Below are 15,724 nucleotides of genomic sequence, written 5' to 3'. Positions count from 1 at the left end.
AAATTCAGCAGCTATCATCTGCATTTTGGGGCTCATAGGTTTATAATATTTGAAACCAAGAGACTATGAGGAAAGAAAATGCCCTTTTCATCACACATCAGCAGCATGCCCATTTAACCAGCATGAAATCCATTCAGTGAAACCAATAATAACTATTTTAATTGTCTAAGGAAAGTAGGTGAGCTCATGGAATGTATTATTCATGCTGTTTGCAAGGAGAGGACATTTTATTTCACCCTAACATTTCTCGTCACGGAGAATATGTTGTTGCTAGCTGCCTGCTAAGTAATTTAGTAAAGCTCATGATTACTAATTGATTTGGCACATCAAATCAGCTAAATATACTTCATATAGTTTCAGTGCCCGCACTTAATTTGCATGTTGAGAGATTTAAAAAGACACTCAGGAATAAAAGAGAGAAGAACACCTCTGAGAAAGAATTAATATCATGTGCAAAAACTCTGTTAATTTTTCAACAGTTCAAAGAGGTTTTGGATATAGAACTCGCCCAATAACTCTGGAGTCGGGTCCCAATGTGATTTTTAAGCACACTAAGTAACATAAGACTTACAGACATAAGTCTTACAGAAGTCACAGTCATTGCCAGACTGCAGTTGGGTACAGTGATACTTTTTTAAAAATCCCATTAACTCTTCTGAAAATACACATTTGATTGACTATTTTTCGATTTGCTTTCATGCATTTTTACAACAGTTAACTTGATGCTGAGCTGATAAGCGATTAAGAGAAAACGTAAGAATGTAAACAACAATTAACCTTTGAAAACTGTGTTTACAATCCTGCATTAATTTATTCTTTTCTCACTTCATTAATTCCAAGAATAACCTGAACGAAAGATTGTTCTTTGGTTTTGCAAATTGTCTTTATCCTGAGTTATAAATGATTTTTTAAAATTGGTGAATGTTGGACTGGCCTTTGATGCCGAAGGATTTAGTACACAATTAAATTCAAAGAAAATGAATCACAAGCACATCAGAGTTACTAAGTTAATGTAAAATCTAATTGTTTTGTTTACTCAGTGGTAATTGGTAGTTTTCAGAACAGTTCTGTTCACTTTACAGCTGAAGCTGATGAAAGCAAACCCATTAGTCCCACTTAGCTTACTGTTCATTGTACATTGTCTTCATTGCTGTTTTTTTTCCCTTCTGCTCTGCCAGATCAATATCAGTTCTGTCGCTATGTGATTGACATGTACACTCATGGGGATATTTATCCAGGTACATTTATAATGCTTATAACATTTCTTACCAAATCTGACGCCCCCGCCCCCTTGTTTCATACACTGCTATTGTTCAATTTAATAGACTCTGATACTTGAGATTATGATTGGTATTGTAGGTAACACCTACAAGTATTGCAAATATTTCAAAATCAAATTGCCCGAGGATCTGGCCATAATATTTTTATTTGGAAAGTCAACTTTATATTAAATAGTGCAGTACCCTGCCAATTGTCATTCGCAATATTCATCGAAATCCCTGCAGAATTTTTTTTTTGGCTTAAAAGGACAGCACATCTTCTTTGAGGCATATTTTTCAACAGCAGACTGGAGGATGCAAAAGGTTTGAGGTACGAAATGGAAAGACCTTGGTACAAGTCAGAATCTAATATCGTTACATTGCAATGTTTGATGATGTTATTTTTAAAAAAAATAGACTCCAGCATGGCAGGAATTTAGATGGTCTTTTATTTTGGCTGCTTTGTTCTGAACAATTCAAGCATAAAGGCACTTGTGACACTTAGTTCACTGTTTGTATGTCATTTAACCATCACCACCAACTCAAACATGGGAGCCAGAGAAAAGAGAAAGTTATTCTTCCATTCTGCCCTACCATTTGTATTTTGTAAAAACATCGAGTGCTAACCGTGTTCCACAGTGCACAGACAAATATTCTACAATGGCATTTGCCCTAGGGATTGCATTTTACTGAAAAATTGTTTGGCATAATTAAGGAGCTCCAAAAAGATGAGACTGTTGCATTATCTGAGTTTCTTCCTCATCCAATTTACAGCTGCATTTGTAGCTCTGGAAAATGTTGTTCTTTCTCCAAAACTACATTTTTAGTTTTCCAGTATGTGAAATAACAGCCACATTGGTGTTGAAAATATTGTATATGGGCTTAGATTAAAACTACGTCTGAAAAAATTAACACTTATTTTATTAATTCTATGAAATGAAGTGTGAACAGCGAAATAAGCTTCTTGATACTTTTTATCATGTCACATTCAATTGTGCATGTGTGCTAAAGATTTTAGCAGACATCTAAATTAGTTATTTTAAAATTTATTTTTATTCATTGCAACAAAAAAAAAAGTAAGCAGAATGATCATTATCAAAGTTATATTGGGGAAAGGAAAGATGAATTCATGGATCAGATATCTTCTCTGACTGGATGCAGATATAAGGGAAGATCTGAACTGTGGAATCATCTTGCAAATTTTTGCATATAATTTTTGGAGATTTGCGAAAGCCCATATAAACTTTGAATTCATACACCTGTGTGTCAAAATTAGAAAAGATTAGAAATGTTTAATCCGATCACCATGGCTTTCAGATTTAATTATTTTTGGAATATGATAACATACATCATTGTACTTCTGCAGATGAATTTCAGATTCATAGAGGTTTGAGTTATACTGCACGTTTAAATTTTATTATACAGGTCTAATGAATTGGATCTTCCCACATGCTGCTGTTGTCCGCATGCTGTCTTTGAACTATATATTTCCCAAAAAATAAGTTCAAGAATATTTTGGAGAACAACTAACTCGCAGTTTTCATTTTGGATTTTAAACCATGCTTGTTACTATACCTGGTTTACTGGGTGCATATAAATACAATATTTTACTAAATATCTGAAAGCCAGATTGGAATCTAGACTAACGATTCTCTTGAACCAGAACTAAGTGACAAGAAATTTGTATCTGATAAGCAAGGGTGTCCTCCAAGCCTTGTAATGAACCTTTGGTTCTCCCCAGCCTTGTTCCACCACTGGAAATCTTTCAGAGAATCACATTCAGGCTCTAACCTTACACTGGGACAGTGTTCTCCGAGAGCTTCCTACCCAATTCTTCACTCCTTATACCAGCCCTGCTGACTTAGATCAGGGGGCACTGTGGACAAATGTAAGTAAGGGTCTGGAGTTAAATCGCTCTGATCTCAGGCCAAGGATTTGGGGAAGCGATGGCGCAGTGGCATTATTGCTGAACTAATAATCCAGAGATCCAGAGTTTTGAGGACCCCACCATGACAGATGGTGAAATCTAAACTCAGTTAAAACAAAATCAGGAATTAAAAGTCTAATGGTGACCATGAAACCATTGTCAGTTGTCATTAAAACATATCTGCTTCATAACGTCCTTTAGGGAGGGAAACTTGCCATCCTTGTCTGTCTGGTCTGGATGTGACTTCAGACCCACAGCAATATGGTTGACTCTTAACAGCCTTCTGAAATGGCCTAGCAAGCCACTCAGTCAAATTCAACCACTACAAAGAAAACACAAAGGAATGAAACTGGGTGGATTACCCATCATTGACCTAGGCATCAGAAACAACAACAGCAAGCTCAGCCCTGTCAATCCTGCAAAGTCTTCCTTGCTACCCTCTGGGGTCTTGTGCCAAAATTGTGAAAACTGTCTCACCGACCAGTCAAGCAACAGCCTGATGTAGTCATGCTCACAGAATCATACCTTACAGATAATGTCCCAGACGCCACCATTATTCCTGGGTATGTCTTGTCCTACTAGTAGGACTGACTCAGCAGAGGTCTGGCACAGTGGTATACAGTCAGAAGGGAGTTGCCCTGGGTGTCCTCAACATCAACTCTGGACCCCATTGTAGTCTCATGACATCAGGTCAAACATGGGCAATGAAAACCACTATTGATTACCATGTACCATACCGCCTCAGCTGATGAATCAGTATTTCTCCATGTTGATCACCACATGGAGGAAGCACTGAGGGTGGAAAAATGCAGAATGTAGTCTGGGAGGGGGATTTCAACCATAGACTGAGCTGGCCGAGTCCTAAAGGACATAGCTGCTAGTGTGGGACTGCAGCAGGGGGTGAGGAAACCAACAAGAGGGAAAAACATACTTGATCTTATCCTCATTAACTTGCCTGCCGCAGATGCATCTGTCTATGACAGTATTAGTAGGAGTGACCACCGCACACTCCTTGTGAAGACAGAATCCTGTCTTCATATTGAGCATACTCTCCATCATGTTATGTGGCACTACCACCATCCTAAATGGGATAGACTTTGAACAGGTCTAGCATTTCCAGACTGGGCATCCATGAGGTACTATGGGCCATCAGCAACAGCAGAATTGTACTCAACCACAATCTGAAACCTCATGGCCTGGCATTTCCCCACTCTAACATTACCATCAAGCCAGGGGATCAACCTTGGTTTAATGAATAGTTAAATAGGAGGGCATGCCAGGAGCAACATGAGGCATACCTAAAAATGAGATGTCAACCTGGTGAAGCTACAACAGAGGACTAGTTGTGTGCTAAACACCTTAAGGAGCAAGTAATAGAGCTAAGCGATCCCACAGCCAACAGATTACATTTAAGCTTTGTATTCCTGCTATATCCAGCCATGAATGGTGGTGGACACTTAAACAACTCACTGGAGGAGGAGGCTCCACAAATATCCCCACCCTTAATGATGGAGGATCCCAGCCAGCATATCTGTGCAAAAGATAAGGCAACAATCTTCAACTTGAAGTGCCAAGTGGATGATCAATCTCGGCCTCCTCCGAAGGTCTCCAGCATCACAGATGTTGGTCTTTGATTCACTCCAAGTGACATCAAAAAATTGCTGAAGGTACTGTACACTGCAAAGGTAATGGGCCCTGACAATATTCCAGCAATTGTCCTGAAGATTTGTGTTTCAGAATTTCTCGTAGATGAGTTCCGCCAGTGTCACTCAGCTCCTGACCTCATTACAACCTTGGTTCAAACACAAACAAAACAGCTGAATACCAGAGGTGAGGTGAGAGTGACTGTCCTTGACATCAAGGTGGCATTTGACTGAGTATGGCATCAAGGAGCCCTAGAAAAACCGGAGTCAATGGGAACCGGGAGAAAATTCTCTGCTGGTTGTATTCATTCTTGACACAAAGGAAGATGGTTGTGGTGGTTGGTGGTCAATCATCTCTGCTCCATCACTGTAGGAGTTCCTCAGTGTAGTTTCCTAGGCCCAACCATCTTCAGCTGTTTCATCAATGACCTTGCTTTCATTATATGGTCTGTTTGCAGATGACTGCACAATGTTCAGTATCATTTGCGACCCTTCAGATATTGAAGCAGTTCCTATCCAAATACAGCATTGGGCTGAAATGTGACAAGTAACATTCGTGCCATATAAGTGACAGACAATGATCATCTCCAACAGGAAAGGATCTAGCCATCACTCCAGGACATTCAATGGCAGTGCCATTACAGAATCCTCCACTTTTAACACTTTGGGGGTTACCATTGACCAGAAACTGAACTGACGAACCATATAAATACTGTGACTACCAGAGCAGGTCAAAGGCTAGGAAACCTACAGCGAGTATCTCACCTCCTGATTCCCCAAAGTCTGCCCACCATCTTAAAGGCACAAGTCAGGAATGCAATGGAATACTCTCTACTTGCATGGATGAGTACAGCTCCAACAACACTCAAGAATCTCCACACCATCCAGGACACAGCAGTCTGCTTGATTGCTGCCCCTTCCACAAACATTTAATCCCTCCCCCACCACTGAGAAAACAGTGGCAGCTGTGTGTACCACCTGGAGGTTTGTCTCTAAGTCACTCACCATCCTGACTTGGAAATATTTCACCGTTCCTTCACTGTTGCTCGGTCAAAATCCTGGAAATTCCTCCCTAACAGCACTGTGGGTGTTGCTACACCTCAGGGACTGTAGCAATTCAAGAAGGCAGCTCAGCACCACCTTCTGAAGGGCAACTAGAGATGGGCAATAAATGCTGGCCTAGCCAGTGATGTCTATATCCCGTAAATGAATTTTTTAAAAAAAGGATTCCATAGTCAGTTTCCAGCCAATCCTATCTCTGCCCATTCCAAATGCTCCACGATTTGATTGGACCCTGTTGTATGGAATGAGTGGGAATTGAATCTGATTTTATGTGGGGCTATTTTTAAGCAAGTACTGAGCAAATGATGCTCTGGCTTTATTACTGTTTCTGAACTCTTTATTCAGTACTAGCGTTTCATACTTAATGGAAACCTTATATTTCTCGTAATACCTTCTGTGATGTTATGAACTTCTCGGTGTGGTTATCAAATGTTCAATAATTTCAAAACACCAGTGGTTATCTTTTCTCAGCTATTAGAATGACCTTGCTACCATTATTACCTATTTGACCTTTTCTTAATCATTGGAGTCGCTTTTTAATGACAAGCTCTGTAATTAGCTTCAGCCACCAATAAAGTTTGAATATGAACATGATTTGATGCTTGGTTGATTTATTTCCTTTAAATTCTCAAAATACTTACATTATCCAAATGTTATAGTTCTCGTGCAACAATCTGGTGATTAAAATATATTAACCTGTGTAACTGCTGCGTCTGTACTGTTCAAATCATGTTCATATGATACATGATAATTTGTTCTGTTGCATGTTTCCATTTACCCATTTGAAAATTGACAATAATTTTGCACAAATTAATCTTTTAATATTCAGGTGTATGAACTATTCACTGCCATTGCCTTTTGCTACTCAGTTACACAATGTAATTCAACTAACCCATAATTTGACTTTACCAAAGAATTGCTTGGCACTAAGCACTTCTTATGATTGCAATTCTGATTATAGAGACAAAGCTGCAGGGTGACCAAGGGCACTTGTTATTTAGGAAGGACGGGAAAAAAGGAAAAGGAGGTGGGGTGGCATCATTAGTTCAGGATGAAATCAATGAAACAGTGAGCAAGGATATTAAATCAGAAAATCGAGATGTAGAATCTGTCTGGATGGAGCCAACAAGCAACTAGTAATAGAAAACATGAGTGGGGGTCATCAAAGGCCTCCAAACGATAGTGCTAAGGTATGTGATGGCATTAAACAAGAAATTGGAGATGCATCTAACAAGGGCGCTACAGTAATCTACATATAGACTGGGCAAATCCAATTAGCAAAGGGATCTGAGTATCTTTGTACACCAGTTACTGAAACCAATCATGTAGGTGCAGCAAGCAGTTGTTATGTCGAGCAAGCAAATTGTATGTTGGCCTAAATTGCAAGAGGACTTGAATACAGGATGAAGAATGTCTTACTGTAGTCGTACAGGGCACTGGTGAATGCTGAGAGGGCATGGGATCCAAGGGGCTGTTGCCTTGTGGATCCAGAACTGGCTTGCCTGCAGAAGGCAGAGAATGGTTGTAGATGGGTCTTTTTCTGAATGGAGGTTGGTCATCAGTGGAGTGCCCAGGGATCTGTTCTGGGACCCTTGCTGTTTGTCATTTTCATAATGACCTGGATGAGGAAGTGGAGGGATGGGTTGGTAAGTTTGCCGACGACACAAAGATTGGTGGTGTTGTGGATAGATTGGAGGGATGTCAGAAGCTGCAGCGTGACATAGATAGGATGCAAGACTGGGCGGAGAAGTGGCAGATGGACTTCAACCCGGATAAATGTGTAGTGGTCCATTTTGGCAGGTCAAATGGGATGAAGGAGTATAATATCAAGAGTAAGACTCTTAGCAGTGTAGAGGATCAGAAGGACCTTGGGGTCCGGGTCCATAGGACTCTTAAATCGGCCTCGCAGGTAGAGGAGGTGGTTAAGAAGGCGTATGGTGTGCTGGCCTTCATCAATCAAGGGATTGAGTTTAAGAGTCGGGAGATAATGATGCAGCTTTATAAGACCCTTGTCAGACCCCACTTGGAGTACTGTGCTCAGTTCTGGTCGCCTCATTACAGGAGGGATGTGGAAATGATTGAAAGAGTGCAGAGAAGATTTACAAGGATGTTGCCTGGATTGGTTGGCATGCCTTATGAGGATAGGTTGAGGGAGCTCGGTCTTTTCGTCTTGGAGAGACGAAGGATGAGAGGTGATCTGATAGAGGTGTACAAGATGTTGAGAGGTATAGATCGGGTGGATTCTCGGAGGCTTTTTCCCAGGGCTGATATGGCTGCTACGAGAGGACACAGGTTTAAGGTGCTGGGGAGTAGGTACAGAGGAGATGTCAGGGGTAAGTTTTTCACTCAGAGGGTGGTGGGTGAGTGGAATCGGCTGCCGTCAGTGGTGGTGGAGGCAAACTGGATAGGGTCTTTTAAGAGACTTCTGGATGAGTACATGGAACTTAATAGGATTGAGGGTTATAGGTAAGCCTATATATAAGCCTAGGTAGGTAGGGACATGACCGGTGCAACTTGTGGGCTGAAGGGTCTGTTTGTGCTGTATTTTTTCTATGTTCTAAAAACAGAAAATGCTGGATAAACTGAGTAGGTCTGGCAGCCAAAAGAGAAAACGCTGGAAAATCTCAGCAGGTCTGGCAGCATCTGAAAGGAGAGAAAAGAGCTAACGTTTCAAGTCCAGATAACCCTTTGCCAAAGCCACCTATCGCTTTGAGAGGATCAGCCACTATCATATTGAATGACGGAGCAGGCTTGAAGGCCCTACTCATGCTCCTATTTTCTAAGTGTATATGTTTCTTTATGTTCAATTATAATACATTTTCTGGTTGAACACTCTATATTCCTACAGCTATAAATTGGCTAAGTCCCAACTGGCGTAGAGTTAATGCCAAAAAATTGGGAACATTCTCTATGAAGGAACAAGTAGGCTGAAGCATACCCAATATTGGTCCTTGGGCCTCATTTACGAGACTGCCAAGGAGAATTCTAGTTTGGGCTGCTGCATCTCTGGCAGACATCCTTCGGAGGTTCCAGAAGATAAGCAAAGCAATTGGGATGGAGGGGATTGACCTGAAAGAGGGGCGGTGAATTCAGGAGGTAGGTGGAGGGAGAACTCAGGGGGAAGATGGCACAACTTGGAGAACTGGGGAAGTAATTGTTGGGAAGGAGTGTATAGAGATCCTCTTTTCCTCAACATAATGCACTCATTTCCTTGCTCAATGTTGTTGATGGGTGGTAAGACAATGAACTATACATGGTATGGGCTGCAAATATTTATCAGATTCTGAGGATAAGCACAGATGGTAATAACATAACTGGGTATAAATTATGACAAATTACAGAAAAACTGATAAGCAAGGAATCTGGTGCCTGATGTCAACATCTCTATCACGGTGTATTTTGAACCTTTTATTTTCAAATGGTTTGAAAAATAATCTTCAGAAGCTAATAACAAACAACATTGTTTCCATTCATATTTATTGGAAATATCCAACCAAAGAATTTTTGAGAACATTTCAAAAGTCTTTATCAAATAAGATGCAATCGTAAGGTTTCTCGCCGAGAAGGTGAGGAGGCCATTTCTCTTGCAATATGATTGGTTCAGTGTAAAAAATAATTCACCTGATAATGTCTTACAAAGGTGGTTAGTGAATGATTGCAAAGTTCAAAGGGAAAGATAGATGCAAAGTTTGCTCAAGGGTCCATTATAATTTAATTCTTTTTTTCATGTCACTGGAGTGATATTCCAGCCTGGAACCATCAAAGCGCTCTCGACCATTATGTTGCAATAAATGCCTTGACTTATTTCCCAGATGACAACATTTTAACTTGACACTGGTAGTAAACTGACATGCCCAATTAGAAATTGGTTGAAATCACTAAAAAGTGCTGTCTCAACGAGGCAATTTTTCTGTGCTGATATATAAAGTTTATTTATTAGTGTCACAAGTAGGTTTACATTAACAGTGCAATGAAGTTACTGTGATAATCCCCCAGTTGCCACACTCCGGCCCCTATTCGGGTACACAAAGGGAGAATTTAGCATGGCCAGTGCACCTATCCAGCAAGTCTTCACACTGTGGGAGGAAACCGGAGCACGCGGTTTTTAGTTCAGTCGGGCACCATGGTCAGTGCAGGCTTGGAGGGCCGAAGGGCCTGTTCCTGTGCTGTAAGTTTCTTTGTTCTTTGTTCACCCGGAGCCACGCAGACACGGGGAGAACCTGAAAACTCCACACAGACAGTGACCCAAGCCGGGAATCGAATGAGGGTCCCTGACACTGTGAGGCAGCAGTGCTAAACACTGTGCCACCATGCCACTTCATATAGTAACTTATGCAAATGAATGTGGCAACATATGCTACCAGTGTGTGGTGAACCATAGTTGGTTACCACTATGAGTACTGAACCATAGATGGTCAGCACTATGGGTACTTGTAGATATGTTACTGTTGTCACTGTTGGGGTTAGGGTTGGGCTGTTCTACCTGTTGATATTGTTCTGTGGTACACTCCAGTTGGCTCCGCCTACCTGGAGGAGTATAAAGGTCACTGCACTGCCTGGAGACCCTTTAGTCTGGGATTGTATTGTATATAGTGTGCTCCATTCTTGTTAGTAATAAAAGCTTTTATTTCCCGGGTACATTCTAGCCTCCCGAGTGATTTAATCGTGCATCACAGTGTTAAAAGGGAAATGTAGAATCAGGAAGGAAACAAAATAAACCAGATTCCACTAGACTGGAGTTGTTTATTCTAGTCCAGTATCTTATAAAATTCAAAGACATTTTCCCTGGAAGTAAACCTGCTCCACCATTACATGGAATGACTGTACATTTGGACTATGGTCACTGAAAACACAACAGAAAACATAAACATGTTAAACATTATGACCAGGAACAAGGACAAACTTGCACCTAACAATAGCAACAAATTGCCTTTGCATGCTTTTAATGTAGTAAAACACCCCAAGAATGTTATCAAGACAAAAAACTTGATAGTGCACCATGTAAGAAGACATGTGAAGACAGAACAGAAGAGAGATAGATTTTAAGGAACACCTTAAAGGAGGAGAGAAAGTTAGAAAAATGGAGAGGTTTAGAGAGGGAATATGAATTTATGGTCCAACCAGGCTGCCAATGGTGGAGCAATTAAATGAATAAAGGTCAATGTGCAAATGCACCAAAGGTGCCATATCAGACCCAGACCTCAGGCAATATACACATTTGCAAGTAGGCTCGCTTGCTCGCTCGCTCACTTGCGTTTACATGCACACATGCACTCTGATGGATTATACCTCCCTGTTCCAGATGACACCAGATTCTATGGCTGGATTCTCCCAAAAGAAATTTGAAATTTCCAATGTGCGGGAAAATGGGAGTAAATCCCACAGGTTCTTTTAGTGTACTTACCAGTCTCTGATACTCCGACACTCTGTGCATCACAGAGTGCCCTAGCGGGATTCACTCTGGTAAGTAGGGAGCGGATCCATTCCTGCCCGGGAGGCCAGCAGCACAGTGCTGAGTGGGCCACTGAGCATGTGCCGATCTGTCAGAATAAAGATCGGTGCATGCGCAGTGACCCCCCCATTGCCAGCCTCCCGATCTCTGGCTTTCTCGATTGTTGGTCAGCCCCACAATCCCCCAACGCAGGCCTTCCGACACCCCACCCCCGATCGCTGGCCTCCGAGACCTCTCTGGCCAGCCCCCAACGTACCCCCCCTCCACCAGCCCCGATCTCCCTGACACACTCAACAGCTGCAGCACCTCGAGCTGTTCCCCTTCACTCGGATGGTCAGCCCTGATAGCCCTCGCTCCCAACCTCCTCCACCGATCCTTTTGCAAAGTGGCAGCAGGTCCTCCCCACACCGATTGCCCCACCCACAGGCCCACCCCTCTGGCTCTGCCCACTTGGTATTGCCCAGTGCTGTGCGCAGTGCCAAGGTACATGGTGGGTCATGCCATTTTGCCCCTTGGGCAGTGCAAGGCTGGCACTGCACAAGAGGTACCCCCCTTATCCCAACCTCCAGCGGGGGCCTCAATGGCCTCTGTTCCCTCCAGCGGGTTTGGATGCTTGTTCCCCATTAGCGGGGAGCAGTTGTAAATGTTGATGGCAGGAACCACTCTTGGCTGGGAGGTGGAATGGGGTGGGGGGGGGGGGGGGCGGTGGCATGGGAGATGAAAGCGGGCATGGAGAATGACATTTCCATATGATAATCAGCTCTGCGCTGATTTCCAGTACAGAGCTGATGACACCAAAAAACCTACCTCAGGAGATGCGCGGAGGCCAGAATGCCCAGCATGAATCCCGTGAACCAGCCGCCGCTGATGTCTCCCAGCCCACTGCGCTATTAGAGCAATGCAGCTGGCTGGGAGAATTGCCCCCTTTAACAGAACCTTTATTTATAAGAGCTTTTTAAATGTTTGCTCTCTTATGCTTGCAGCTTCCTTTTCTTTTTGGTATTATGTGGACATTGCTGCTAGGGCAGAATTTTTGTTGATCAAATCTAAGTGCTCTTGAGAAGGTGATGGTGAGTCACCTTCTTGAACCGCTGCAGTTTAGTTTCCGTTTCTCAGTTACCATGTCCATGCGTGACTAACAGCATGATGTGAAGATGCCGGCGTTGAACTGGGCTAAACACAGTAAGAAGTCTCACAACACCAGGTTAAAGTCCAACAGGTTTATTTAGTAGCAAAATCCACTAGCTTTCGGAGCGCTGCCTCTTCGTCAGGTGAGTGAGAGTTCTATTCATAAACAGGGCATATAAAGACACAAACTCAAATTTACAAAATAATGATTGGAATGCAAGTCTTTACAGGTAATCAAGTTTTAAAGGTACAGACAATGTGAGTGGAGAGAGCGTTAAGCACAGGTTAAAGAGATGTGTATTGTCTCCAGACAGGACAGTTAGTGAGATTTTGCAAGCCCAGGCAAGTTGCTATGGGGGTTAGAGATAGTGTGACATGAACCCAAGATCCCGGTTGAGGCCATCCTCATGTGTGCAGAACTTGGCTATCAGTCTCTGCTCACACTACCTGTAACCCCCATATCGACTTGCCTGGGCTTGCAAAGTCTCACTAACTGTCCTGTCTGGAGACAATACACATCTCTTTAACCTGTGCTTAACGCTCTCTCCACTCACATTGTCTGTACCTTTAAGACTTGATTACCTGTAAAGACTCGCATTCCAATCATTATTTTGTAAATTGAGTTTGTGTCTTTATATGCCCTGTTTGTGAATAGAACTCCCACTCACCTGACGAAGGAGCAGCGCTCCGAAAGCTAGTGGATTTTGCTACCAAATAAACCTGTTGGACTTTAACCTGGTGTTGTGAGACTTCTTACTGTGACTAACAGCACACAGAAGAGTCAATGGACATACACAATCAAACACCAAACAGTTGAATAGAACCATAGAAAAACCATAGAGAATTACAGCTCAGAAACAGGCCTTTTGGCCCTTCTTGGCTGTGCCGAACCATTTTATGCCTAGTCCCACTGACCTGCACTTGGACCATATCCCTCCACACCCCTCTCATCCATGAACCCGTCCAAGTTTTTCTTAAATGTTAAAAGTGACCCCGCATTTACCACTTTATCCGGCAGCTCATTCCACACTCCCACCACTCTCTGCGTGAAGAAGCCCCCCCTAATATTCCCTTTTAAACTTTTCTCCTTTCACCCTTAACCCATGCCCTCTGGTTTTTTTCTCCCCTAGCCTCAGCGGAAAAAGCCTGCTCGCATTCACTCTATCTATACCCATCAAAATCTTATACACCTCTATCAAATCTCCCCTCAATCTTCTACGCTCCAGGGAATAAAGTCCCAACCTATTCAATCTCTCTCTGTAACTCAGCTTCTCAAGTCCCGGCAACATCCTTGTGAACCTTCTCTGCACTCTTTCAATCTTATTTACATCCTTCCTGTAACTAGGTGACCAAAACTGTACACAATACTCCAAATTCGGCCTCACCAATGCCTTATACAACCTCACCATAACACTCCAACTTTTATACTCGATACTCCGATTTATAAAGGCCAATGTACCAAAGGCACTCTTTACGACCCTATCCACCTGTGACGTCACTTTTAGGGAATTCTGTACCTGTATTCCCAGATCCCTCTGTTCAACTGCACTCTTCAGAGTCCTACCATTTACCCTGTACGTTCTACTTTGATTTGTCCTTCCAAAGTGCAATATCTCACACTTGTCTGCGTTAAATTCCATTTGCCATTTTTCAGCCCATTTTTCTAGTTGGTCCAAATCCCTCTGCAAGCTTTGAAAACCTTCCTCACTGTCCACTACACCTCCAATCTTTGTATCATCAGCAAACTTGCTGATCCAATTTACCACATTATCATCCAGATCATTGATATAGATGACAAACAACAATGGACCCAACACCGATCCCTGCGGCACACCACTAGTCACAGGCCTCCACTCAGAGAAGCAATCCTCCACAACCACTCTCTGGCTTCTTCCATTGAGCCAGTGTCTTATCCAATTTACTACCTCCCCATGTATACCTAGCGACTGAACCTTCCTAACTAACCTCCCATGAGGGACCTTGTCAAAGGCCTTGCTGAAATCCAGGTAGACAACATCCACTGCCTTCCCTTCATCCACTTTCCTGGTAACCTCCTCGAAAAACTCTAATAGATTGGTCAAACATGACCTACCACGCACAAAGCCATGTTGACTCTCCCTAATAAGTCCCTGTCTATCCAAATATTTGTAGATCCTATCCCTTTATCACACCTTCCAATAACTTGCCCACCACCGATGTCAAACTTACTGGCCGATAATTTCCCGGATTTCTTTTGGAACCTTTTTTAAACAACGGAACAACATGAGCCACCCTCCAATCATCCGGCACCTCCCCCGTGAATACTGACATTTTAAATATGTCTGCCAGGGCCCCTGCAAGTTCAACACTAGCTTCCCTCAAGATCCGTGGGAATACCCTGTCCGGTCCTGGGGATTTATCCACTCTGATTTTCCTCAAGACAGCGAGCACCTCCTCCCCTTTAATCTGTAAAGGTTCCATGGCCTCCCTACCAGTTTGCCCTATTTCCGTAGACTCCATGCCCGTTTCCTCAGTAAATACGGATGCAAAAAAATCATTTAGTATCTCCCCCATCTCTTTTGGTTCCATACACAGACTACCACTCTGGTCTTCAAGAGGACCAATTTTATCCCTCACTATCCTTTTGCTCCTAACATACCTATAGAAGCTCTTTGGATTTTCCTTCACTCTGTCTGTCAAAGCAACCTCATGTCTTCTTTTAGCCCTCCTGATTTCCCTCTTAAGTAGCTTCTTGCACTTTTTATACTCCTCGAGCATCTGATGTGTTCCTTGCTGCCTGTACATTTCATACAACTCTCTCTTCCTCTTAATCAGTGTTACAATCTCCCTCGAGAACCAAGGTTCCTTATTCCGATTTACTTTGCCTTTAATCCTGACAGGAACATACAAACTCTGCACTCTCAAAATTTCTCCTTTGAAGGCCTCCCACTTTCCATTTACATCCTTACCAGAGAACAGCCTGTGCCAATCCACACTTCCCAGATCCCTTCTCATTTCATCAAATTTGGCCTTTTTCCAGTTCAGAACTTCAACCCGAGGCCCAGATCTATCCTTATCCACGATCAGGTTGAAACTAATGGCATTATGATCACTGGATCCAAAGTGTTCCCTCACACTCACATCCATCACCTGCCCTAACTCATTTCCCAATAGGAGATCCAATATCGCATCCTCTCTAGTTGGCACCTCTATATACTGATGTAGAAAATTCTCCTGAACACATTTTACAAACTCTACCCCGTCTAAACCTTTA

The 15,724-nt window shown here is 42.6% G+C and overlaps 1 protein-coding gene across 50 annotated transcripts in view; it reads left to right on the top strand.

Annotated features, from left to right (window-relative positions):
- The window catches only part of trdn (triadin), a 452,817-nt gene that overhangs the window by 107,634 nt on the left and 329,459 nt on the right, over window positions 1-15,724 (top strand). For 44 of the 50 annotated variants that reach the window (XM_078212798.1, XM_078212806.1, XM_078212795.1 and 41 more), the window contains one exon: window positions 1,179-1,238. The exons of the other annotated variants lie outside the window; for them this stretch is intronic. In XM_078212798.1, the coding sequence (XP_078068924.1) occupies window positions 1,179-1,238 (60 nt within the window). The remainder of the gene's footprint in view (window positions 1-1,178; window positions 1,239-15,724) is intronic. 50 annotated transcript variants of the gene reach the window in all.

This window comes from Mustelus asterias, chromosome 5, assembly GCF_964213995.1.
Source record: "Mustelus asterias chromosome 5, sMusAst1.hap1.1, whole genome shotgun sequence".
Classification (NCBI taxonomy): Eukaryota; Metazoa; Chordata; class Chondrichthyes; order Carcharhiniformes; family Triakidae; genus Mustelus; species Mustelus asterias.
The sequence above is the reverse complement of the archived record's forward strand: the minus strand, read 5'-3'. Positions and strand labels throughout refer to the sequence as shown.